At 39.8% G+C, this 24166-nt stretch overlaps 1 protein-coding gene across 1 annotated transcript; it reads left to right on the top strand.

The window, feature by feature from the left end:
* Positions 1–274: 274 nt before the first annotated feature.
* GCLC (glutamate-cysteine ligase, catalytic subunit) lies at positions 275–20365 on the top strand. Its single transcript, XM_010288117.1, has 15 exons — positions 275–447; positions 1608–1790; positions 3989–4102; positions 4888–4946; positions 5040–5176; positions 8523–8597; positions 9488–9604; positions 10439–10577; positions 11108–11220; positions 11902–11994; positions 12730–12834; positions 14922–15003; positions 15100–15203; positions 15306–15426; positions 19734–20365. The coding sequence occupies exons 1-15, from the start codon at positions 344–346 to the stop codon at positions 19937–19939; spliced, it is 1752 nt and encodes a 583-aa protein (XP_010286419.1). The 5' UTR covers positions 275–343; the 3' UTR covers positions 19940–20365.
* The last annotated feature ends 3801 nt before the right edge of the window (positions 20366–24166 follow it).

The raw sequence follows: 24166 nt of genomic DNA on the forward strand, positions 1-24166 counted from the left end.
TTTTTTGTCTGAAAGATAATTTAGAGGCAAATACAAATTCATGAGTCTTTTTGTGAAATATCCACAATTAGAAATGAAGGGGGAAAAAAACTTCAGGGTCGATTTCAAGGAATTTCAGTTCTTTATTCAAGATGAAATAACCATGCAGCCATCTTTTACGGTATTGTTTGCCACATTCATAGTTAGTGATAGTTTTTAAGCTTCTGTGGAGATAAAGTTCAGTCTGACATCCTTTTCCTCCCTCAACTTGATGCTTAATATTATGTGCCAATGTGTTTGTGTATGAGCAAAATCTCACCATTTAATTGTTTATTTTGTTTTTATTATTTACAAGGTGGAATATATGTTAGTAAAATTTGACCATGAGAATAAGAAAGTGCGCTTGGTGCTCTGCGGTGAAGAAGTTCTTCAAACACTGCAAGACAAGGGGGAGAAGGTAAACCCCAAGTGAGTAGCTGTTTCCTGTTTTGTTGGGTTTTTTTTCCTCTCATTATGATACTGTAGAGAATTTTGTAGACCTGGCTTAACTTTCAAGTCTGCTCTCAGTAAAACTGTAAGCCACAGATATGATATTTTCAGATAAATCTGGGGTGCAGGAAGTGAAAGATTTTGAGCACACTTACAGGCAGACTGTGCACTTTTTGTGCTAAGGCCTTGGAAAAAAAGGAGCATGTAATGGTGTGCCCACACAAGTTGCAGTTTGAGTATTTGTTTTGTCTTGCTCTGGCTTTGTGTCTGTGTGTACCCAGTAATCGCCTACTAGACCTTCCCTGCCCCATAAAGCATGTGTGTGTGCGCTTGCCCCTGTACCCCTGACTACAGGAGCCAGTGGGGGCTGTATAGGGAAGCCTGTTGTCTCTAGGAGCATTCCCATTTTTGGCAGAATTAGGAAGGTAGATGTAAGGATGGCAGGGCAGTTCTTCCCCATCGTCTCCCATGTAGTTTTTGGGAATAATTAGATTATATCCCTGTTTCAGCTAAGCCAGAGAACTGTGAATTACCTTCTAACTGATTGCAGCAGAGAAATGAGACCAGAGACAGCGAAGTGTTTTGGCTGAAGAGAACCAAAAGCAAGTCACGGCTTACAGGAGGGCAGAGAAACTCTGCTGTAGCGATGAAAGGCTTTTGTGCCCTGGGCCTGTCTGCTTCGTTCTAGGTACCTTAACCTCTTCTTCCAGCAAGGCTTCCCTGTCTTCCCCAGTAGAGGGACTAGGACCAGGTATTCACAGGCAGGAAAAAGAAGAAATCGAGCATAACTTTTGCCTTGCCTCATACTGTGGAAGCAGTTGAATGTTCTGTATATTCCAGTTTCAGTTAAAACCCCAAGAAACAAAGCTTGAGACAGATACTAAAGCTGATTGCAGTTTGACATAGCAAATCCTACTTACTGCAATATACAGCGACACTTCCTATTGCCAAGCTGTGCCTTAATTTCTTTTCACCACCTGGCAGCAAGGTACATCAGAAGGTACATTGTGTTACTCTATCGAATAATCAAATTTAGGAGATTTTTCTTGCAAGTTGCATTTGTATCTGAAATTCTTGCAAATAATCCATCTTGTTTGAAGTTGCAGAAATATTGAAACGAGGCTATGCTTTTATTACAGCCACCCAACACTCTGGCGACCAGAATATGGAAGCTATATGATTGAAGGGACGCCTGGGCAGCCATATGGGGGAACCATGTCTGAATTCAACACTGTGCAAGACAACATGAGGAAAAGACGGCAAGAGGCTGCTTCTGTGCTTAAAGAAAATGAGGCGGTTTGCACTGTGACGTCATTTCCAAGGTGAGATGGTTGTTGAAGTGTAATGCCATGTTTCCTATTCTCCTTATACGCTTTTTCTCCTTATTGCATATAGCTAACTGTACAATGAAACCAAGCAAAATATGATTCAATTAACGTACTTTGACTTAACGTTCCGGTCGTGTTTCCTAGAATTTTTATTGCTGTGAGGCAAACAAATAAGCATATTTTATACTTTTAGATAACTTCTAATCTGTAATGATTTTCTATTAGGAGAGAATACCCAAGTATTCGTAACATAAAGTTTTGTATATAGACTAGTCTGCCATCTTGAATTGATATAGCAAATCTTATACAAAAGGTTTCTCGTTACCTATTTTGCAACTCTTGATCTTTATAAATAGCAGATTTGTAAAACATGGCTAACCTGATCTATTTTTTTAACACTTTTTCACTAAAGCACATGCAAACTTCTTTTGGTGTCTTGGAGCACACAGTAGAACAGGAATGTGAATATCCTTACAAAATGAAGACTTAAAGCTTCTATGTCACTTATCATATGTATCTATGATACATATGATACTTACTGAATCTAGAAAGGAGACCACTGCTCCTGGGTTCAAAACACCCTTACAAAGGGTAGATTTCCTCTTTTTTGTTGGAGTAAAAAGACTCTTGAAGAAATGAAATCCAGGATGTACTTCATTACCTAGGAGAAACTGTACTTTGTGACCTTCCTCTCAAACATAGTTCTAGGCAGGGTTTTATTACACTCATTCTAACTAGCCTGGTCAGTCAAATGAAGGAAGATAGTTACGCTTAAAATAGTAAAAAGATTGCTGTAGAAGAGAAGCAGATGGCCTTACTGGCTGGGTTCCTAAAAAACATTCTTGCTGAGAGCAGGAATGGTACAAAATGTGACGTAGCAGTGAAGTTCAGGTACCAAAATACCTGCATTATGCCCTGTGAATGCTATTATAAAAACATTCTGTTGACAAGATATGCTTTCTCTTTGTGGGAGCGATACTAGATATCTTTAAAGTAGTAAGAGCTTATTTAAAGTCCAGTGGTTAAGTAGTTCTCAGTGTGTTACAGGACTGGGGATTTTTTTGCCCTGCAACCTTACAAAGAGATTATGTCATTTAATAAATTTTATACACAAACATTTCAGACCCAGTCTGAGGACTGGAGTGATAGTTTACAGTGTTGCACTTATACAACTGATGAAGTTGGATTTACACGTTGTAGGACAACTTGTATGCTTAAACAAGGAAGAAGAAACTAATAGTGAATTGCATGCTGAGCATAAATAATATTTCCAAAAATGTGTTTCCTGCTATTTTGAGTAGCTTGCTTGTAGTTGTATCAGCTAGCCCTTTTTATACATCCAAATACTAGAACCTCTCGAGATAGTACAGTCTTTGTCCTTCATACTGTGCAGCATGGAGACATTAATCTTCTGCAACTTTACCTCCAAATTCTCCAATGCTCCTTTGTCTCAGTTGTACTCAAAACCTACTTTTGTTTCAGATGACTCTTAAACTTACAATGGAGGTTCCAAAGCGGAGAGTTGTATTCTGATGTACTTGCATATCTTTCAGCATTTTACACCTAACAGCTGTAATTTTTCTTTGCTTATTACATTTCTCTTATTTATGGGGTTTTTCAGAGGTCTGAAATACCAAACTGCTGTGAGACTTTGGATGTGTGTATCACTTGAAACTACCTCTAGTTCTTACAGAGTTGGTTAGGTACATCTTTTTAACAGGGGTAGATTGTTGGAAGCAGAGCTGAATAAATTACTTCAGCGGTCAGTGTTAACCTGTACCCTCTAGAGAAACTGTTCAAGACACAGAATGCGGCTGTATGTCAGTATTAGTGACAGGTGCTAACACACTAAAATGTGTGTGTGCTCTGCATAATATTGTAAAGTTTCCTGCTTCAGATACTGAAACGGTCCATGTTTACTGTCTAATGATAAAGTAGTGGCTTTTTTTTTTTTTAAAAAAGGGTCTGTTTTAACTACCACAGAAGCTGGTTGTTAGTGAGCACCTTTTAACAGCAACTGTTGTAAGACCTCTTTCAGTCTTGAAAAGCTTCAGAAATACTTATGGTAGATGCAAGTTTTTAAAAAATTTCTTTTATTCCTTTGTCTATTAGAATCCTAATCTGATCATCTGACTGTTTTAAAATCACAGTCTGTTTTATTACAGCTTGGTTCTCATTGTTGTGTTACATAGGTTAGGGTGTCCTGGGTTTACGCTGCCAGAATATAAGCCAACACCAGTAGAAGGAGGAGCTTCAAAATCCCTCTTTTTTCCAGATGAAGCCATCAATAAACATCCTAGGTTTAGGTAAGAGTATTTGGTGAGTGTGAATGAGAAGCTGAATGTTTTTCTCTGCCTGAATATCATAGGCATGCCTGCAGCTTCTTTATGTTACTGGAATAGTGTGCTGTGTGGCTAGTTGCTGCAGATATCCCAAGGACTTGGACAGAGATGGTTGTGATGACATGTATTTTCTGTCAAAGTGGGTTAAGAAAACAAACTGTTAAGTTCAAGTAATTTTATATAGTAGTTCACACCATTATGGGGCAAAAGGTGTTGACTATGCGACTGCAAAATTGTTTCCAGTTTGAAATCCCATGGCTAACCGCTTCCATCACAGTTAATCCAGCTCTTGCTGAGATATGTCACAGCAACATCTCAGTGTAGTCAGTAACTTGGCCTAGTTACTCTGAAATGGAGCGTGGTGTCAAACTACTTGTATTAGTCTAAGAGGGGTTTTCATTGTAGTGTGAGACTTCAGAGTGTGAAAATCATTCTAGCTAAAAAAACTAAGCATAGCTGTATACATAGCCCCTGTGTTCTTCAGGTCAGTAGCCTTTTACTTCTGACTACTCTATCAGCATAGTACTGTAAAGTCCATCAAAATAAGACTGACTTTACTGAAGAAAATTTCAGTGTTGTATCTGTGATAGTCTGTCTTAAACAAAGAGAAGATGTGTCCTGAAGGAAAATGCTCAAAATAAATAGAAAGTTGACATTCTGAAACCCTGAGAATTGCTGAGGAACTAACTGCAAAAACATTTGCATAAAGAGAAACTTTCAGATATTTCAGCAAACTTTTTTTGTTGTAGTACACTGACCAGAAACATTCGGCACCGAAGAGGAGAGAAGGTTGTGATAAATGTACCAAGTGAGTAAATTCAATCTATCTTTTTTTCTTTTTAAAAATAATTGTTCAATCATTCGAATCATGCGTTACTGAATACCTGTATTTTCCACACAGTATTTAAAGATAAGAACACGCCATCGCCATTTATTGAGAAGTTTCCTAATGATGATGGAGAAGCAGCAAAGGCAGCTAAGCCAGACTATATATACATGGATGCTATGGGGTTTGGAATGGGAAACTGTTGTCTTCAGGTAAAATGCGTTTGCTTTCAAGATGTTACTGAATGTTGTCTTCCCTAAATGCTTCCCTTTTTAAGACTTGCCTTGTGTCTAATTTCGCTAGCTTAGTTCAACTGATGCATTTTCAGAGTGGCAAAAGGGGAAATAAACAATTAATCTTATACTTGGAGGGTAGTCTTAAAATCCAGTTTTGTTTGCTTGCATTATGTTTATTTGCTGCTAATATTCAAATATAATTGGATGCCTTGCTAAAAGGGTTTCTTGAACTGGCCAAACCCCATTTGATCAAGCCCCCTTCTCCTCGAACTCCAGCACTTTTCAAGTGTGAAAGATAATCTTCCACTGTGATCTTCTTTCAGGCATGACCAAAGGACACTGTGGGAATGGAAACTGAGCTGTCTTTTAGGAATGTGTGGGGTTTTTTGGTTATTCATTTTGGTGTTTTCCCTCTTCCTCATTCTTAGAACAGCAAAATCAAGGAGTGACAAGAAGTCATTGGAATATCTTTAAAAATAAGTAGCTTTCTCCTTCTGTGTAATTTTATTTTATTTACAAACAGCATGAACTCCTATATAAAATTTCTCATTCTTAAATATTTTTAGCTATCTGCTAAGAAGTCGTCTTCTCACTGCTTGTACCGTGAACCTACCAAATCCGCATGGGTAGCTGTCCTCTGTTACTACGTGCTGGGAGAGGGTTTTGGTTCTGTTTTCTCCCATTAATGCATGCTCACTCTTTGTTGTTTTCATTCATTTGCCTGAGTTCCTACTGTCTTAACAGTATCTTCCGTTTAAATCCAGATGCTGTATCTTGGGAGTGCTTTAATCCTTTCAGTATCTGTTTGCTTTAAATGTTTCTCTAGCATAGTAACCTGATGCAAGGGGCTGATGGTGTAGGTAGTAGCGATGTATTTGACTGTTGATAAATCTGCCTGTTGCCAGCACTCTCTTGGAAGCAGAGCTAGGAAGAGGCTAGTGTTAAGTTTCCAGGGGATTAAAGGAAATTCTCCAAGCTCTTCTTGTTTCACAGCACTAGCAGAAATAACCCCCCCCTTCAGAGCACTTCCCCTTGAGATTGAGAAACTACAAAAGCTGAATAAATAAAATTTTCTTGACAGCAGCTAAGTATGATTTCTTGACACTAGGGGTAAACTAGGGAGGATCTGATGAAGTAGTAAAGTGTATACAGTACTGCGTGTTTTTACAAGGTGTTAAGTTTGGTATGGTCTATATTTAAGACCAGTAAGAGAAATACAGCTTTACTGTTCAGTCATTGTATGAACTTATTTAATAATACGTTAAATTCCTTTTTACGGAATACCATTTTACTATTCCCCATTCTTGTAATCAGTGGTCAAATTTGGTCGTCTTGTTATCATCAAAGGGAGAAGGAAGATGATGCTGGTAGGTGCTATAAGCGGCTGCTTGTGCATCAGCTGACCATTCTCGATGACCAACTAGAAGAAAAGACATACTCCTCACCTATTTTCTGTAAGGTAGTTTGCAGTATGCAGACTTCCTTTTGGGTTTTTTTGCTATGCACCAAGCTACAACTTGGTTTGATCTATTTCCAAGGTTAAAAATAATGTCCTGATGACCTTGGCTGGGACAGCCCTCGGTGACAGTGGGGTGCGAACGGCAAGGCAAACAAGCCATGGCGCTCCTGCCCCTATTGAGGCTTCACATCCCTATGCCTGTTGAGCCTTGTGCTCGTGCCTGCTGCTTTCTGCAGTCCTTGCGGTGCCTGCAGTCCTCCTCTGGAGAAGACTGCCGTGCCCTTTTCCTCTGTAATGGGATATTTGGCTAGAAACTGGATGGAATCCCTGATTTAATGTGATTGGGAATAAATGTAAAAGGGAAGGGGAGGTGGAAATTGCTCTGTCAGGGGAAAGGGAGCAGGTGTCCTGTCCCCACTGCCCCAAGGCAGGCTCTCTAGTGCTGGAAGTCCAAAACTAGTGATGAGAAATCATACTTCTCTGCAAAGAGAATGAAATAGTCTTGTCTTTTCAAAGTGCAAGTTTTTTTTTCTTTTTCTGATAGCTGCTTGAAGGATAGACACAGAAGAAATATTTTCTCTACCATACACCCTTTTTCTAACTTGGGATGTTTTAATGAATGTTGGCTGCAAAACAAACACAAACAAATGCCATATTCTTCTCATCCCTCACCCCCTCCTCAAAAAAAAAAAAAAAAAAAAAATCCTCCACTGAGCCCACCAGTGAACTCAGGAGTTTTGGGGGGCTTTTTGGGTTTTGTTGGTTGACTGGTTGGGGTTTGTTTTTTTTTTAGCTTACTTGGAGTTTGGTTGCTCTTCAGTGATAGACTGAGAATAACGTGTGTGTTTTGTGGGACTGTAATTGGAATCCGTAGAAGAGGAAAACCTGTGTCTGGCTGGCATTCTTCAGGACAAGCCGTGATGGTGATTTAGAGCTGAAGCCCATTGTACAATGTTATGATACCGGGATACACTCCCATCTAAGTTATTCTCTGATCTATGAATATGTAAACTGCGAAGGAGAGAGAGGCTTTTAATCTGTTTAGTGTCTTTTAACAGTTTTGAGGTGTTCGATCACCCTCTGCATTTTTAAAATGCATAAAGTGTCGGTTTGGGAAGTCTGGAGGGTAAGGTCTGCTACTGGAAATGTGGCTCGTGTTTGATGCTGCTCTGAGCAAATTTCACCAAAAGTTGCGAAGAAGTTGTATTTTCCAGTGGCCTACATGTGGTAGGGCTTCCGCATTGTTACTGGCTTCTGCAAGTAACATTTTCTTTTCCATCTTGTGCTGTGTCCTGGCCTCTAATACAGGCAAAACTGGACATTTCTTTTTAAAATAAGTTACAGTAGATACGATGATACTTATATTTTGCAGTTTTGCAGGTTCAAAGGCATCTTGAAATATTCTTTGAAACAGGATTAGCTGTTACATGAAATAAATGTTAAATTTACAATAGTTTCTGACTGTTGTTCTAAGTAAGCAGATTCCTGGCTTATTTCTTGAAAGGTACCTTACTGACCCATGTGTATTGTAGACATTAAAGCAGTTTTCTTTAGTTCTGGCAAGCGTTTGTATATCTAGCCCCACAGCTGAAGCGCTGTGGTGTGAAATCTTTCAATGAACATGGAAATGATGTGGAAAAAAGCTTGTGATAGAAGTGCTGCTGATAGATGGGGCAAGTTTGTCCAAGAGGGTTGGGAGGGGAACCTACACAAAAAACCCCACCCAAAACCAAACAAACAAAAAACTCCTTAAAATTCTCAGTATTTAAATGTGTTTATGAAATCATTGATTCTAATTCTAGGAAGACTGTGCTTGCAGTGTGATTATAGAAAGTGTGATAGCAGTTGTACTTCTTCCAACAGGTAACATTCCAGGCTTGCAGCATTTCTGAAGCAAGGTATCTCTATGACCAGCTAGCCACGATCTGTCCCATTGTGGTAAGTAATGGGCTTCTATCACACCAGCTCTTCATTGTGTGAAAGACACTACATGTAAAAAAATCTAAATCAAAAAAACAAACCTGAATGCTGCTCACAAATTTGGTACTCTGGGAAGAAGTGTCAGTCTCTTACTAGGTTGTCACACGAGCGGTGTGATTTATTTAATGTCCAAAAGACACCACAAAGCAGATGATACCTGTTTCTCCTCTGCGCTCCTTCCCACATGCATGAGACTCTTGTTGAAGAGTTCTAGAAATACATTTGGGGTACTTTTTCACAAAAACAAGACACGCTCACTCCTTAAAACAATTTTTGATTTTTCAACTCTGGTCTGGTGTTACAGAGGGTTTCAGCTTAAGTTGTTTAAATCTGTCCCTTTTGCAAGCGTGTGGTTATAAACAGGTGTTTATAAGAGGCATTAGAAAAATAAAATATTGGTCTGGTCTAGGTGATGAGCAGATCCTGCTCCAAGTGAGGTATGTTCCAGCTGTGTTGCTAAGGTCCTTTGCCAGACAAAAATGGACAAAATAAAATGATTGCCAGGTGAACTTTTGGAGTTTGGAAGTATGCAAGGAGAATACGTGCTGATTTGTCACAAAATTGCTTCTGTGTATATAATCTTGTGTGTCCCTTATATGCTGATCTGTAGAGGTAATAAATTTGGAGGGCATCAGATGCCACTTCAATAATACTAACCCTTCATCTAGGCATTTTCTGGAGATAGCGGTGAAGAGATTTCTGGTTGTATGGGCTTTCGCTGTATGTTAAACTGAAGTATATACTTCAGTTACTTCTGGACCAGCAAGTTTCCCTTTCCAGTGGGGCTGTATTTTGCTTTTGGTTCCTTGGCTTGTCCTTTGTTTTCATATCAGACTGTTTTATTTTAGATGGCGTTGAGTGCTGCATCTCCATTCTACAGAGGCTACGTGTCTGATATTGACTGTCGCTGGGGAGTAATCTCTGCATCTGTAGATGATCGAACGCGAGAAGAGAGGGGGCTAGAGGTAAGTAATGTTAGGTAGTAGATATGTGGGGGGTTTTCAGGCAAAAAAAGTTAAATCTCCTTTAGTGTCAAATTCTGGTTGCGGTCATCAGAATCCTTGACGAGGGAACATGGCAGTCTTTGTAGTAGATATAGGAGAGATGGTGTAAACATTCACCTTTTTAGTTAAGCATGGAATCCCAGTAAAACTCCACTCACTTCTCCACAGCTTGCTGAAAAAATCCCTGTGTGATGAAATTTTCCAGTCCGTGCTTGAGCCCAAAAAGCAAAAATTGCTTTGGATTAAATAGCAGGTTCTGCTGAGTAATCCTGTAGTATAAACTAGAACTGTGTGAAAAGAGACAGTTGGCAGAACTTGAACTTAAGGAGTTTTCTCTAAGAAGGAATTGGCCTCCAAGGCACTTAAAAATTTCTAGAAAATAAAAAAATCTAAAAAATCTACGTGAAATATTTCTTGACTACCTATTTTAAGAGCATTTCTGACAGTATGCACATAGTGAAACTGTATTGGTATGTGTTGCAATAGGTACGATAACGCTTTCCAGGTACTTGGGGTAAAGGTGAATTACATCAGGAAAATGTTTCCACTTCTGGAGAATTCTAGTCAATGTGTGATTACTGGTTTTTTGCTCAGATACATACATGTGCAAAATAGTCATAATTCCAGGATCACTTTCTATTAAGCCTGTTTAAGACTCGTGCTTTGAATAATTTTATTTGAGGTTGTAGGGTTTTTTAAACAGGATAATAATTCTCACATAAGTGTCATTAGTGAGCAAAACGTAGGTAACATTGTTAACAAGCTGTTAAAATATTGTATTCTTAAATTATATAGCCACTGAAGAACAACCATTATAGAATCAGTAAATCCAGATATGATTCCATAGACAGTTATCTATCTGAATGTGGTGAGAAATACAATGACATTGATTTGACAATAGACAAAGATATCTACGAGCAGCTAATAAAGGAAGGTAAGTGTTTGCTTCATTATGAGCAGGTTAAGAATTATGCTTGCAGTGTGTGGGGATATTTTACATTTTGTTCTTGTTTGTTTCAAACATTGTGCATCCCTCAGAGTGACTCCTTCTCAGGAAGTGTCTGTGTAGCGTGGTCTTGAGAGTTTTTTTAAAAGTATTTGTGGTGGAAACTGTCCCCAATTCCAGCTTGAGAAGCTCAGTGTTTGACGCATTAATGTTTTATCTTTGTGGAGAGAGCAGAACTGCTTTAGGAAACATGGCACAGAAGTGCATCAGAAAACAGGAAGAATGGCAGCCACACCAATACTCAGCTGCCATTTCCAAACAAGAACCTGTTCTTTTTTTTTTTCCCCCCACTCTTTAATCATTTCCTTCCTTCCCAAAGTCATCGTTTAAACTTTAACAGGATGTGGTGGGTTGAGGTAGCATTGCAGAGTTGGATGTTTTCGGTCTTGTAAAACAAATTGTTTCCTAGAGCCTGCTTTGCTATGTCTGAATTGTTTGTTTGAATTTTCATTTTGTAGGTATTGACCACCTTTTGGCACAGCATATTGCACACTTGTTCATTCGAGACCCATTGACTTTGTTTGAGGAGAAAATACATCTAGATGATGCAAATGAATCCGACCATTTTGAGGTTGTGTCTGATTTAGAGGAATTTAATAAATATAGACCTAAAATTGCTTATTCTTTATAGTACTGCTTAATTGGTGAATGGCCATATTAGCTAAGGATTCTTTTTTTCCTGAATTTTTCACTTCAACTACTTCTTTAGCATATGACTTTGTAGGTATAAACACACTTATTTCTTTGTTTCATCATTTATTTAGGAGAAGGTGGTGACTTATACTTTAAATCCGATAAAATATATAAATAGCGATTGTTCGGGCCCTTCATAAGTTATGGGGAACTGTCTATTTTTATGGCTTCCTAAAAACTGTTTTGCATGACATTTATGTATAAATGTCTCTTTTATACATCTCTCTGAAATAACAGCTATAGTAATGTGAGGTATTTTTAGTTTGGGATGCATCAGCCCCTCATAAAAATATGTCAGATAAATCTCAGTCCCTTCGTATCTTATACGTAATCCTCAAACAAAATAACATCAGAAAGTGTAGCGTACTTGCTCCTCGGATGCCTAGTTATACTGTGGTTTTTAGGAAGTCATGCCACTTAGTTTGGAAGCGCTTCTCTAACTTGATGGGCTGGTTCCAGGGAAAATACTAGTACTCTAGCTATCAGCTTATTTTTCTTTGATTATATTATAGAATGATGCATGTCTTGATTGTGACAGATTGTTTCCTGTGCTTTGCAGAATATTCAGTCTACAAACTGGCAGACAATGAGGTTTAAGCCACCTCCTCCAAATTCAGATATCGGATGGAGAGTGGAATTCAGACCTATGGAGGTAAGGAAGGCGTCAGTATGCACAAAAGCACATTTCCTTTTAAGTGGAAAAGTACCAGGCATTCTGCCATCCAGTATCAAACCCTTATTACTTATGCTGTGTTTTCTCCCTTCTGAATTGCTAGACGCAAGCGAAGTGGACAGCAGTATTTAATCAGACATGGGCTGTGGGAATGTAACTGACAGGAGAATCCACTGCAGCACAGCAAAGCATGCTAATGGATTTGGGGTGATGAGGAAAGGAATTAGGCTTGTATTAAAGCAACAGTAAACAAAGCCCCATTTAGCTTCTAGGGACTCTTATTTCTCCAGTACTTTTCCTGGTACTGAACAATTCCACTGTCATCGTTTTGTTTTTCACAAGTGCTTTTATTTTATAGCTGTCTGTTTCTGAGCTCTCTGAATTTAATCTCTTTAAAGTGGAAATTTAAAAGCTATTATACACTTGTAATTACACAGAGAGCCTGAAGGTGAGGGTTATTAGATAGTCTTTTGAAACTCAAGTGTGTTTTGGCACTGGATTAAAGGGTTGAGTTTGTAGTGTGTGCATGCATTGTGCATTTGAAGCCACTGTTGATGATTCCCTGCTCATGCATCACCATCTTAGCTAGTGTGTGGTTAGAAGTACCAACATGAACATTCGTGTCAAACTGTTTTAAACTCTCCTATTTATTTATCTACTTCCATGAGTGTGTTCCCACTAAAGTAATTTAATCTCTAATCCTTTCATGTCTAGGTCCAGTTAACAGACTTTGAAAACTCTGCATATGTTGTGTTCGTGGTATTGCTAACCAGAGTGATTCTGTCATATAAACTGGATTTTCTCATTCCTTTGTCCAAGGTAGGTGTGAAAGAACACATCTATTAGACCTAAATGCCACGTATTTGCATCAAGTCTGATTTTTATCCTCTGCAAGGTGGGAACTAATATTTACGCACTTACAGAACAGTAATTTTTATCTGTCGGTCGGTTTTCATCTGTACCAGTACTTCAAATCAGTTTCAACTGTACGGTATTAAACAAATATTTTACTGCTGTCTCATGGAATTAAGCTTATAGACAAATACTGTGGGAGTTTCTGTGCTGCCTAACAGTGTCTGACTACTGCAGAAATGTTGAGAAACACCAGTGTCACAGAACTGTTTTGAGACTGGGAAAGGGCGTGTTTCCACCATTTTACATGTGAGGAAAATAAACCTGTGGAGATCAAAATTAAAACTTACTTAGATTCTAACATGGCTATTGCCTATGTCTCATGTTCTTATTCTCTATTTTGTATTTGATGGAGAGGGAAGGCAGGAGTTCAGCATGCTTAGTGTTGCATGGTATTTGACTGAAAACAAATACTGCTGATTCTGGTCACAACTGTGACTTGTGTTTAGACCAGCTGTGCAAAATATGCTTTTTCCTTTATCTTGTCCCCAGCTGCTGAACAGTTTTGAGTGAAACTGTCCTTGCACATCTTCCTGAGGCACCTGACCAGAAAGTTGCTTTTCAAATAGATAGTCCAGCAAGTCTTTTAAAAAAGGTCTTGTACAGCAGCAGACTTTTGACAGACTGTATACTAGAAAATAATGTCATCACTGACTACAGCACAACAGTAGTATCCTGCTGCTTTTCTTAATGTTTTTAATTAAAATGGAGGAAAATACTGAAGTTTGAAGTAATCATACCATACGTTGGTATGATATCTAAAAAGAGGAATTCTCTTGCTGATGTCAGGAAGCTCAGATTCTATAAATAATGCAGCAATTAAGCACTTATAGTGCATGATTATATTGTTACTTGGAATGTCTCAAAAGCACAAAAAGATTGAAAAAGAGATTGGGTGCCAAAATAACCTGGGGGAGGTGGGGGCATAAAATTGCTTTAGCTTGCCAAACGATTCAGCAGGTAATGCAGTACAGAATTGCAGAACTGTTGGTAAGCCTGCCTCTTGCAGGTAAAATAATATGGTTTTATGGGGCTAATCTCACCCTAATCTTAGCTGTCTGACTGAGTGTGGTTGTACTCCTGTCAGCTAGGACTGGAGTTCTTTTAAACTTTAAAAACAGCCTGTTGTGTAAATAGGTTTCATAATACAAAGTGAACAAAAACAGACTTTTGAAAACAAAGCTTTGAAAGATAAGAAGTGAAGATTTTTGCATTGCCCTTAATTAAAGGTCAAACAATTCAGCAAATCATATCCCTTCTTCTGAAGACAATGCAGTAAAGCTAATATCCGAAAGCTGCGTGATCTTAATTCCCTGAGAACGTATTGACTAAAGAACTTGGACAAAGTCTTCTGTCCAGAAAGATGGAGCAATGCTTATGTCGTTTGCAGAGCATATGAGCAGTGCTTTGTAATTTGTAGACTTTCTGAGAAGCCTGCAATTTAGAACTTCTTTACTAGCAGTCTAAGATTATCTAACTAACATGTTTGAGTCTGGAATAGATAGAATTTCCATAAAAAGTTACTGTAATTATGTTTCTGAAAGTTTCTTTAATACAGTGATAACTCTTCTGAAGACTTCAATGATTTTGTTAATAAAAGCAGCAAACTATGGCTAGGGAAGTGGCAATTTTCTTCTTCTATACTCATTTAAATTGCATCTAAATATGCAATGAAATCTGCCAGATGGGATGCAACCTGTTAATCACAGCTGTTCCTGTGTCTTCAGCCAAACTTAAAAGATTAGCATAGTGTGTTCTGACATAATACCATTGCATTTTCTGCTGGAGACCTAATTTCAAAGAATGTCATCTCTTTGTGGTTTTGCCTGGGACCCCTGAAGAATGAAACAAAACTTATCTCTACGGCTTGTCCTTGTGTGACAAAATAATAAGAAACATAGTAAATGTTTCAACTGCTGAGACCAAAATGTGGGAGTTTGGAGAATCCTAATTTTCTAGAGTGTCACAAATCTCTGAAATAATTCTTTTGCCAGGTGGATGAAAACATGAAGATGGCCCAGAAGAGAGATGCTGTCCGGCAGGGAATGTTTTACTTCAGAAAAGATATTTGCAAAGGTATCACAAGCAGCAATCTGATTAACACTGTTGTGGATGTTTAGTATGTCTCTTGCCTTCTAACTGCTTCTTCCTTTCCCTTTCTCACCCATGAAGGTGGAAACGCTGTTGTGGATGGATGTGGCTCTGCACAGAATGGGACAGGCACCGACGCAGAAGAGTACACCTTAATGAGTATTGATACAATTATCAATGGGAAGGTCATAGCCTCTTCTACCTGGAACGCACAACCTTCCCCTCCACTCCGCCCTCCCAGAAATCAAATCAAGCATGTTTTATACTGACTCTGTTCTCTTACACAGGAAGGAGTCTTTCCTGGTTTGATCCCAATTTTGAATTCCTATCTTGAAAACATGGAAGTGGATGTGGACACAAGGTGTACTATCCTAAACTACCTGAAGCTAATAAAAAAGAGAGCATCTGGTATGTTTGACACTTTTGGACATTGATTTTCCTGGCATTTTTCTACTTGGACAGTAATTGGGCTGTTCCCTAGTTTTCGGTTGGGTAAAACTGGTGGCATCTGTGGCTGGTTGTGTGTTGAATCATAGGAGCAAAGGAGTGGAATGTGTTCTGTGGCTTAAATCTGGTCCTGTCTAATTCTGATTATAAATGTTTCATAATCCATTTTAGAACTTAAGTTAGGAGTAATTGATACATAGAGCATTCATAACTCATAACATAATTCTGGTATGCTAGAGCATGGGACCTAGTCTTCAGCTCCCTGATACAAAAGCCCTTCTGTAAGTAGTAAAACAGTAAAATTTCTTCAAGGTAGAGCAAACCAGGCTTTTTCCCCTGTCTTCCCCATGTTGCAGCGTTTTTGAAGACAGGTGGTATAATGACTTTTTATGCTCCTTTTTAAAATGCAGCAGTATAGTGAGTAAAAGATGTAGGCTAAACTTTAATTCAGAACTGGGTGAGTAACACAGTCTGCAGCAGCTTTATTCCTTTCTATGTGCAAATCCCTTGTATGCCTGCCTTGCTGTAAATTTAGCTAGACTCTTAATTTTAGGCTCACAAGTCAAGATATTTTTTTTCCCCCCAATTAAATATATTAATTGGTTTTAAATTGAAGTGTTGCCTTCCTTTTTCATTCTTGAAAACTGCTGTAGAAGCTTCTAGGTGAAGACCTTTTTAAAGCTGAGGTGGAAGTTGGGACTTTCTCTTGCCTGGTAATTCAGTACTTTAGCAGTACTTCAGAATGGTAACAAGTTTTAAATAATTACAGTTTTCACTGTAAACATTCTTCTCTAAGGCTGCTTGTTTGTAGGAGGCTTCTGTCCCTCAGGTAACATAGACAGGGATTTGATGCTTGGCTTAACTGAGGGAGAGAAAAGAAACTGGCAGGAAGAAAATGTCTGAGGCACATCAGCCCTCAAAATAGCAATGCTTTCAAAATATTCCATGGTTTGTTTTTTTTTTTCCCTGAGAAAAATGCTGTTGAAAAAAGAAGGAATGTGTAAGTCTTACAGAGGTTTTTTCCAAAAGCTAATGACCTGGGTTCGACCCTGTGTGGCAGGTGTTCCCCTTCCAAAGAACAACTTTGCTACCTGGTGCAAAGTCACAGGCGTTGCAAAAGTCAGCTTGTGTATTTACACAGACCTAAAAAGTGTGAGAGTGAGGTAGATGGAGTCTAGGGTTTATATCCTAACTGATTAACTGAAATTATTTTTAAATGATGCTTCATAAGAAACATAATTCACAGAATAAAAAAACATTTGGCATTGTATTACTGTGCCATGATGTTTCTCAGATGTGAGCTTTGGATTATTCCAGTTTACTCTCAGTCTTAAATCAAATGTTCCTGAACTGCAGCCTGCCTGGCGAGACGTGTCCACAAAGAGTGGCCATTTTTCAGATTTCTCTCCTCCAATGGTGAATCCAGAGCACTCAGGAGAGTTAACCACTGGCACCTTAGTTGCTGTGGCCTTAACCTTGCCCTGACATAGTTCCTCTGTGCTTCAGCTGCATCTTCTCTTGCAGCACAGCTAGGTTTTGCAGCACGGCGAGGTCTCCATGTAGCTGGCATGTGACTGCCACCGCTCACTGAGACTACAGATTTGCTAGGGAGGCAGCAGCTGCTGGCCACCACCAAATATTAATGAAAGAGGTGTTAGGATAGCAGCATCTAGATTCAGACTAGATCAGATTGCTGAATGCTAGAACATGTTGTGCAGACATGCTCTGGGGTCTCCATCCTGGGAGTTGTTCAAAATCCAACTGAATGTGGTCCTGGGTAACCTGCTAGAGCTGATGTTGCTCTGAGCAGAGGGTTGAACTAGATGATCTCCTGAGGGCCCTTCCAACTGCAGTTATTCTACAGTTCTAGTACTCTACATCAGCAATCAAAATCTATAGTAACAATCTATATTACTTCAATATTGATTAAAGCAACAAAAGTTTATCATGCTGGAAAGGCCATGGTAGGATTTGCATGCAGCTGTTTGTGTCAATAGTTCTAAAATTAATGAGGATATCTTCCAGAGAAAGGAAGAATACTTTAATTATTCTGGAATATGAAATGCTTTAACCATTGACAAGAGGAAATGGCCTCAAGTTGTGCCGGGGGAGGTTTAGATCAGATAGTAGGAAAAATTTCTTTGCGGAGAGAGTGGTCAAGCACTGGAACAGGCTGCCCAGGGAGGTGGAGGAGTCGTCATCACTGGAAGTGTTCAAAACACATGTGGACATGGCACTTCAGGACATGGTTTAGTGGGCATGGTGGTGTTGGGTTGATGGTTGGACTTGATGATCTTGAAGGTCTTTTCCAACCTTAATGATTCTGTGATCAAGTGATCTTTGTCCTGATGTGCTCTCCTAGTTCCTGGCTGTCTGCAATGTGTAGGCATTTTCTCAGCCAAAGACAGTGCAGTAATCGTGGTGCTTGATGACTGTTCACAAACGTGATGTCCATGATCATTGTCTTACCTTTCTTGAATCAGTTAGACTTTTGGTCCACGTAAAGTCATACAATAAGAAATGCCACAATTTCATTCTCTGCTCTTTGAAAAATGTAGTTCCTGTAGTTTTGGATGTTTAGATGCTCTTCGCAGTTATTTCATGATATGCCTTCTAGTTCCTGCATTGTAGGATAATGTTTCTCTACTCAGTTCTCATCAGCATCCATGATTTTGCAAACTTCTCAAGTATCGTGTTCCTTCCAAATTTGCAATCCCCTTTGTCTTGTCTCTACTCACATGGAAGTTGTCTCACACCTTTTGTCAGTCTGTGGTGCCTTTTCCCGTTACTCATACTCTCATTCTTTGAGAGCTGGACGCTGCCTTCTCGATGAAGGTGTTACAGATTTACGCCAGCACAAGGGATGAGGAGTGATAGGGCTGCCTGACCACTAGGTGTCTGTGTTGGTGTGAGCTGGACTGCTCTCCCATCTCCTCCTGCACTGACAGCCTGCAGCAGCTTTTAGTCCAAAAATGTGTCTCTCTATACTCCTCTCTGCTCATCTTCCAGCCCAACTGATTTTCTTGCAGGTCCCCTGCTTCTTGTTGGTTTGAGAAATTTTTTGTGTGAGTTTTTAGTGCCTTCAACAAATAATGCTTCTTGGGTATTTTTTTCTGCCCTCTTATATAGAAGTGTAAACTCTGGCCTCATTTCTTCAAAACGTGACTTCTGATTTTTGAGGGGAGCTTTTATTTCTAATAACCTTTTCTATTCTCTTTTTCTTTCCCGTACTTACCACAATTTTTCTGATTTGTGTTCATGTACTGTTGTTCAAAACCACTGATAGGATAGCTTTAAACAGTCTTCGATGCTTTTTACTTTTGTGTATTCCTCCTTGCTTTCCCTGACTTGATTCCTCTTGCCTTTTTATAATATTCTTAAACCAAAGATTTCTGTAGTGGAAGCCCTTGACTCTTTCCACTCTTAAAAGGAAGCTGAGGTGCCAGTAGCTAGCAATGCAAGTTTTGCTGAGCTCTTTGAGCATCCCATCAGCTCACTTTAATGTCTTGCTGTCAGACATACCTTAAACTTGTACTAGTTGAGGTTTGCTTGCATATGCTGCATTCAGGAGCAAGATTCAGTAGCCTGAACACTGGTGTCCAGCCGGCCTCCAGTGCTGGAGGGGGATGCAGGTCTCCTGCAAGTGGAGTGTGCCATTTGATGACCCTGTGTAGAAGTGTCGGGGACCCTCAGGCACCTGCTGGCTGCCCTGTGGACTGCATAGTGAAGCAGAGGCAGCCTGTGCAAATGAAGAGTTAGTATGATCAGGAACCTGCCTATTTTTGTGCTAGGGGAGCTACCAGAGGGAGAAAGAATAGTAAGTCAAGGTAGACAGAGCAAAACTAGCAGCTGAGTTGGATGGGTCAACTACAAAATTATTTATATATATATATATATGTAATTGTTGTAGACGTGTCTATTGGTTTGTCTCAGCCAGTTTCTCTGTTAAATGACATGTTTAAGACCTCTTATTATACAGTCTGTTGGTAACACTTGTTCCAGTACCTACTTCTCTCTGCACTGTCTCGTTACAACATCTGAAAGTTTGAAGATCACACCAGATGAGTGGGTTTTAGACTATCAGCGATACATCAGTTTAATTACATCTGCAGTTTAGCCATATTTTAAAAAACATATATACATATAGGAATGTGTTTCTTGTGAAAGCATGGACTACTCATTAATTGTGTATATACTGCATAGAACTTCAGGTGTTGTACTTCTAAACTGGATGTATAAACTAAAATTTGACTTCCCCTTGCCCACAGGAGAATTAATGACAGTTGCTCGATGGATGAGGGAATTTATCGCACAGCATCCAGACTACAAGCAAGACAGTGTGATAACTGATGAAATGAATTATAGCCTTATTTGGAAATGCAACCAAATAGCACAAGGCCAGGCAGAGTGTCCTGAACTATTGGGGGTAGGATTTAATAAGAAACAAAGCGGAAACAAAACTGGCTCTTTGTAATGAATGAATGTTTCTTAAATAATAGAAAGTTTAAGCCTTTTAGCAAAGCACTAGCAAAGATACTGTGAATCTGGTACAGTTTCATGGTGTGAAGACCAAAACAGGGATACTGCACTATAAAATGGGCCAATCTGCCTAAATATTCATTTAAGGCATCCTAAAATGGGCATATTCTTATTGTTAAGGTTTATACAATGTACATGTAAATAGTAAAATATTTTTATGATTAACATCAATGTATTTTAATAACATTGTATCTAAGGTTATTGTGAATTAGCTTGTAACTTTTTTATGCTTATTCTAGAAAGAAAAATCGCCCTGAACAGCTTTGTAAATGTAATGGTACTTGTATATTATATGCATTCCAGTTACTGAATTGTTTACTGTAATTTTTTTAACCTGGAATGTGCTAAGTAATCTACCTTATTGTGTAAGAAAAAAAAAAAAATCTTCTGGACCTACCTGAATCACAGATACTTCTTCCTTACATTTGGGTTTTGAAAGTATGTAAGAACAGATAAATGCATGTGCATCCTATTTGTTAATCTTTACAGCAGTTTCTCAGTTGCCACAAGACCTGCATCCACTCATAAACTGTAAAACTCGGAGGAACAAATCTGCCTTTATTCAGATAAGGCAAATCTGCCTGTCCTCAGCTGCATTGTTATTTTTTCCCCTCTGAAGTAAATTTGTATGCGATCGCAGTTGAGAAATTCGGCCGATGATTTAACAAAAAAGCCGTAACGGGGGAGGCGTGGTGAAAGAGGAGGAAATGAGCACTGAACATAAAGCTGTCTTTACAAAGGAACCAGAGAGACCCACTTTGGACTTCATCACTCCTTAACTGCTCTTTCTCCCACTTGGCTCTCTTCCCACAGCCACTTCTCCCACTTCTTCCTAAAGGCTGAGTTTCTCATTTGTCGTTGGTTATTAATAAGTATTTTTGTCAGCATGTTTATTTCCTGTAAGGTGCTTTGTGTAGATAGCTGAGGTACCTACATAGCTGTAGGTATTGGACAACTTAATCCCCTCTAGAAAATAGTTATAAAGAAATCACAGAATGCACTAATCCATTTAATTGGAAGCCAGGGCTGGCAGTGACTGTAAAGTATTTAAAATTTAGCCATCGCAACTGTAAATAAAGCAAACTTAAGGGGCCTTTTTGATTTAGCTTCTTGACTGACTTCTAGAAGTGAATTGCATTATGGGTAGATTATGCAGAGCTTAATGCAAGCATATATAAATACCTAAGGTGTAATGATTTTTTGAAAAGGACTAATGGAGAAACTGCAATGAAGAGGTGCACTGAGACGAAGCTTTTATGTACTGACATTAGACTTTGTTCTGTGTTCACAGGTGTGCTTTAGAGAATAAAAAGAATGCTTTTTTTCTGTGGTGGTGAATTTGTTTTAATCAACCTGAGGCATATGCTAATTTAGTTTCTGTAATAAGGAAATAAAAATAAAATTTGCAGTATGTCTTGATCACTTGCATGATTTGAACCTACGTTTTCAGATTCAATAAAGGAGGCGTTGCATACCTGGCAAGTACAGCTCATCTTATCCAGACTCACTTTGTTCACAGTGAAACTTCTCAGGACTAATGGTAAATGGTCTAGTCCTCCTGCAACAGGGAAGTCATTGCCATTGTCATGGTAGCATCTGATTGCACAGCATCAGTTGCTATGCTTGGTAGACCCCTAAAAACAGTTAGAATGCTTTCCTGATGATACCACATCAACACATGTCCTTTTTTTCCCCTTTCAGTAGACATTAAATCACCCTTTTGGCCAAGTAGGTGGCTACTGGCCTGTAAGTGAGGGCAAATTTTGTCACGATGCCCAAAACCTAAAATGCTGGAAGTTTCCCTCATGAGTTCTTGTATGCATGTTTTCAGGAAGGATGAGAAAGATCAAACACAAAGCTTGCTGCTTGCTTGTTGAGGTGCCCATGGTTGTGGTATCAAAGCAGCATACGTTCCCTAGATGAAGAGTTAAGGTATGTGCTCCAGCCTGTTCTCGATGGTGTGGCATGATGAAGGCACTCACATGGCAAACCAGAGTTGCTGCAGGGAAGAGCACGCTTTGCCAGTAGTTTTGAATATACCTTAGAGGTGGCTGTGTGGTATCTGTACCCACTTGGAGGTGGAGAAGCAAGCCCTAGGCCAAGCCTAAAACTCTGGCTGACCTTTTGTGGAGAGCGTGAGGAAACGCCCTTGGGTTACGAATTCAGGATTTTTGGTCCTGCCCTCATTAAGTGATTTTATATAGTAAATTATAATGGAAATTGTTTGCTGAAAACGTCCCTGATTTATTTTATTTATACCCTCCCAAATCGGCTCGGGGAGTGTAAAAGCTGTAAGGTGGGTAGCCCTTAAGGCGAACCTTGCTGCAGGCAGCACTGCTGAGCTACACTCCACTTTTAGGTGTTTCTGGGTCCTCCTCGCTGAGATACCACCGACCTGGACAGAAATAACATGGTAGCCATTGGCACCATACTTCGCCGGAGCGTCCAGCAGGTTACAAGCGTTGGCAGCAGCCCCACAGCTGGGGGGATTCCCGATGCCTGCACTGCTCGCCCTGCTGCCCACGCTGCATGCACTTAGAGATGGGAACGACAGCATCTCCTGTCCCAGAACCTTGAAAAAATACGATGTCCTTCCAGAAGAAAAGTGTACTGTCCATAAATGCTGGCTATGAACTGAACAACTGGGTGAAATCTTATGGCTTATGTTAAGCAAGAAATGGCTATGAAGTTTTTTCTAAGTCTAACTTAGAAAACAGTCCAACTGCTAATTTAGCCCTTGAATTTAGTTATGTATCTCAAAGATGACCCAAAAGCTACCGCTGTTACATAGACCAAAAGGGAAAGCTGTAATCATGCTGGCAGTGAGAAGGCAAAAATGATCCCAGTGAAGCAGGGTGAGGGTAATACCCAGAGACATATTGTGCTCAAAAATTACAAATGAAAGTGTTGGTGCATGATGGCTCCTCATCGACTTCCAAGAATTTGTGTTCTGGCTGGAAAAATGCTAGTTTATAAAATATTTAAGCAACAGCAACTGTTCTTACTCTGGAGAAAGTCCAAGCTCCTATTAAACGTAATTAGATCAAAAGAAAGCAGGTTTTCATGAGGATGACGGTACAGATTTTGATGAAGGCATCTTAAAGTCTGCCTTGTTACCTGACTACAGGCTGTCTGTGTGGAAGCGAGGAGTCGCTTTGTGTATGTTGGGGAACAGACTTTTTAGCTGGGCCTGTTGTGGTAGGACCAGGGGTAATGGTTTTAAAGTGAAAGAGGGCAGATTTAGACTAGATAGAAGGAAGAAATCTTTGACAATGAGGGTGGTGAAACACAGGCACAGGTTGCCCAGAGAGGTGGTAGATGCCCCAGCCCTGGAAACATTCCAGGTCAGGCTGGACAGGGCTCCGAGCAACCTGATCGAGTTGCAGATGTCCCTGCTCATGGCAGAGGGGTTGGACTAGATGACCCATAAATGTCCCTTCCAACCCAAACTATTCTAGGATTCTACGATTCTATGCTGCTCAGGCAGGTCATGTTCAGAAGAAGAGGCTCGGGCAGTGGGGAAGAAAGCATAAAGGAGTGAAGCCTATTACCACTGAGTCTCTGGAACATCCTGCTTTCTCCCCACTCTCTGATTTGCAGCTGTGCCAAGATGACCTCAAGCTCTCTGACAATTTTTAGTTAGGTTTATTCTTTCGCTTAAACCATTTGCTAGGTTGAACTATACGACTTCCCATCCGTTCCCATCCGCGCACTCGCACGCAGTGCTGGACATCTAATCCCTGCCAGTTTACTCACAACATGGGCATTCAAGAGGCCAAGAACTTGCAGTATTTTTCTTGGCGGTGCAAGGGACTGGGACTCCTCGCCCAGAGACCGTCACGCAGCTGCCTAATGAAAAACAGGAAAGCCTTCCAGAAAAAAACCCTCTCCACCGAGTGGAAGCAAGGCTCGGCATCACCCACATTTCATACCCGTCACCCCACCCTGCAGCGTTCCTGTGCATTACTCATCCCTCTGACATCAGCTCAAGTGCATCTGATTTTAGATAGCAGTAGGGCAGGGGGTCACCAGGGATGTTACCGGAGGGAGGCCAAGCCAGCAGCCAGCTCTCCAGAGCCTCCCTGATTTTGGTGAGCAGGAAGTGTAGCTGCATTGTACTTTGTGTCTGCGACACAAACCAGGCTACCGAGCACAAACCACT

This window comes from Phaethon lepturus, unplaced genomic scaffold (genome assembly GCF_000687285.1).
Source record: "Phaethon lepturus isolate BGI_N335 unplaced genomic scaffold, ASM68728v1 scaffold11745, whole genome shotgun sequence".
NCBI lineage: Eukaryota > Metazoa > Chordata > Aves > Phaethontiformes > Phaethontidae > Phaethon > Phaethon lepturus.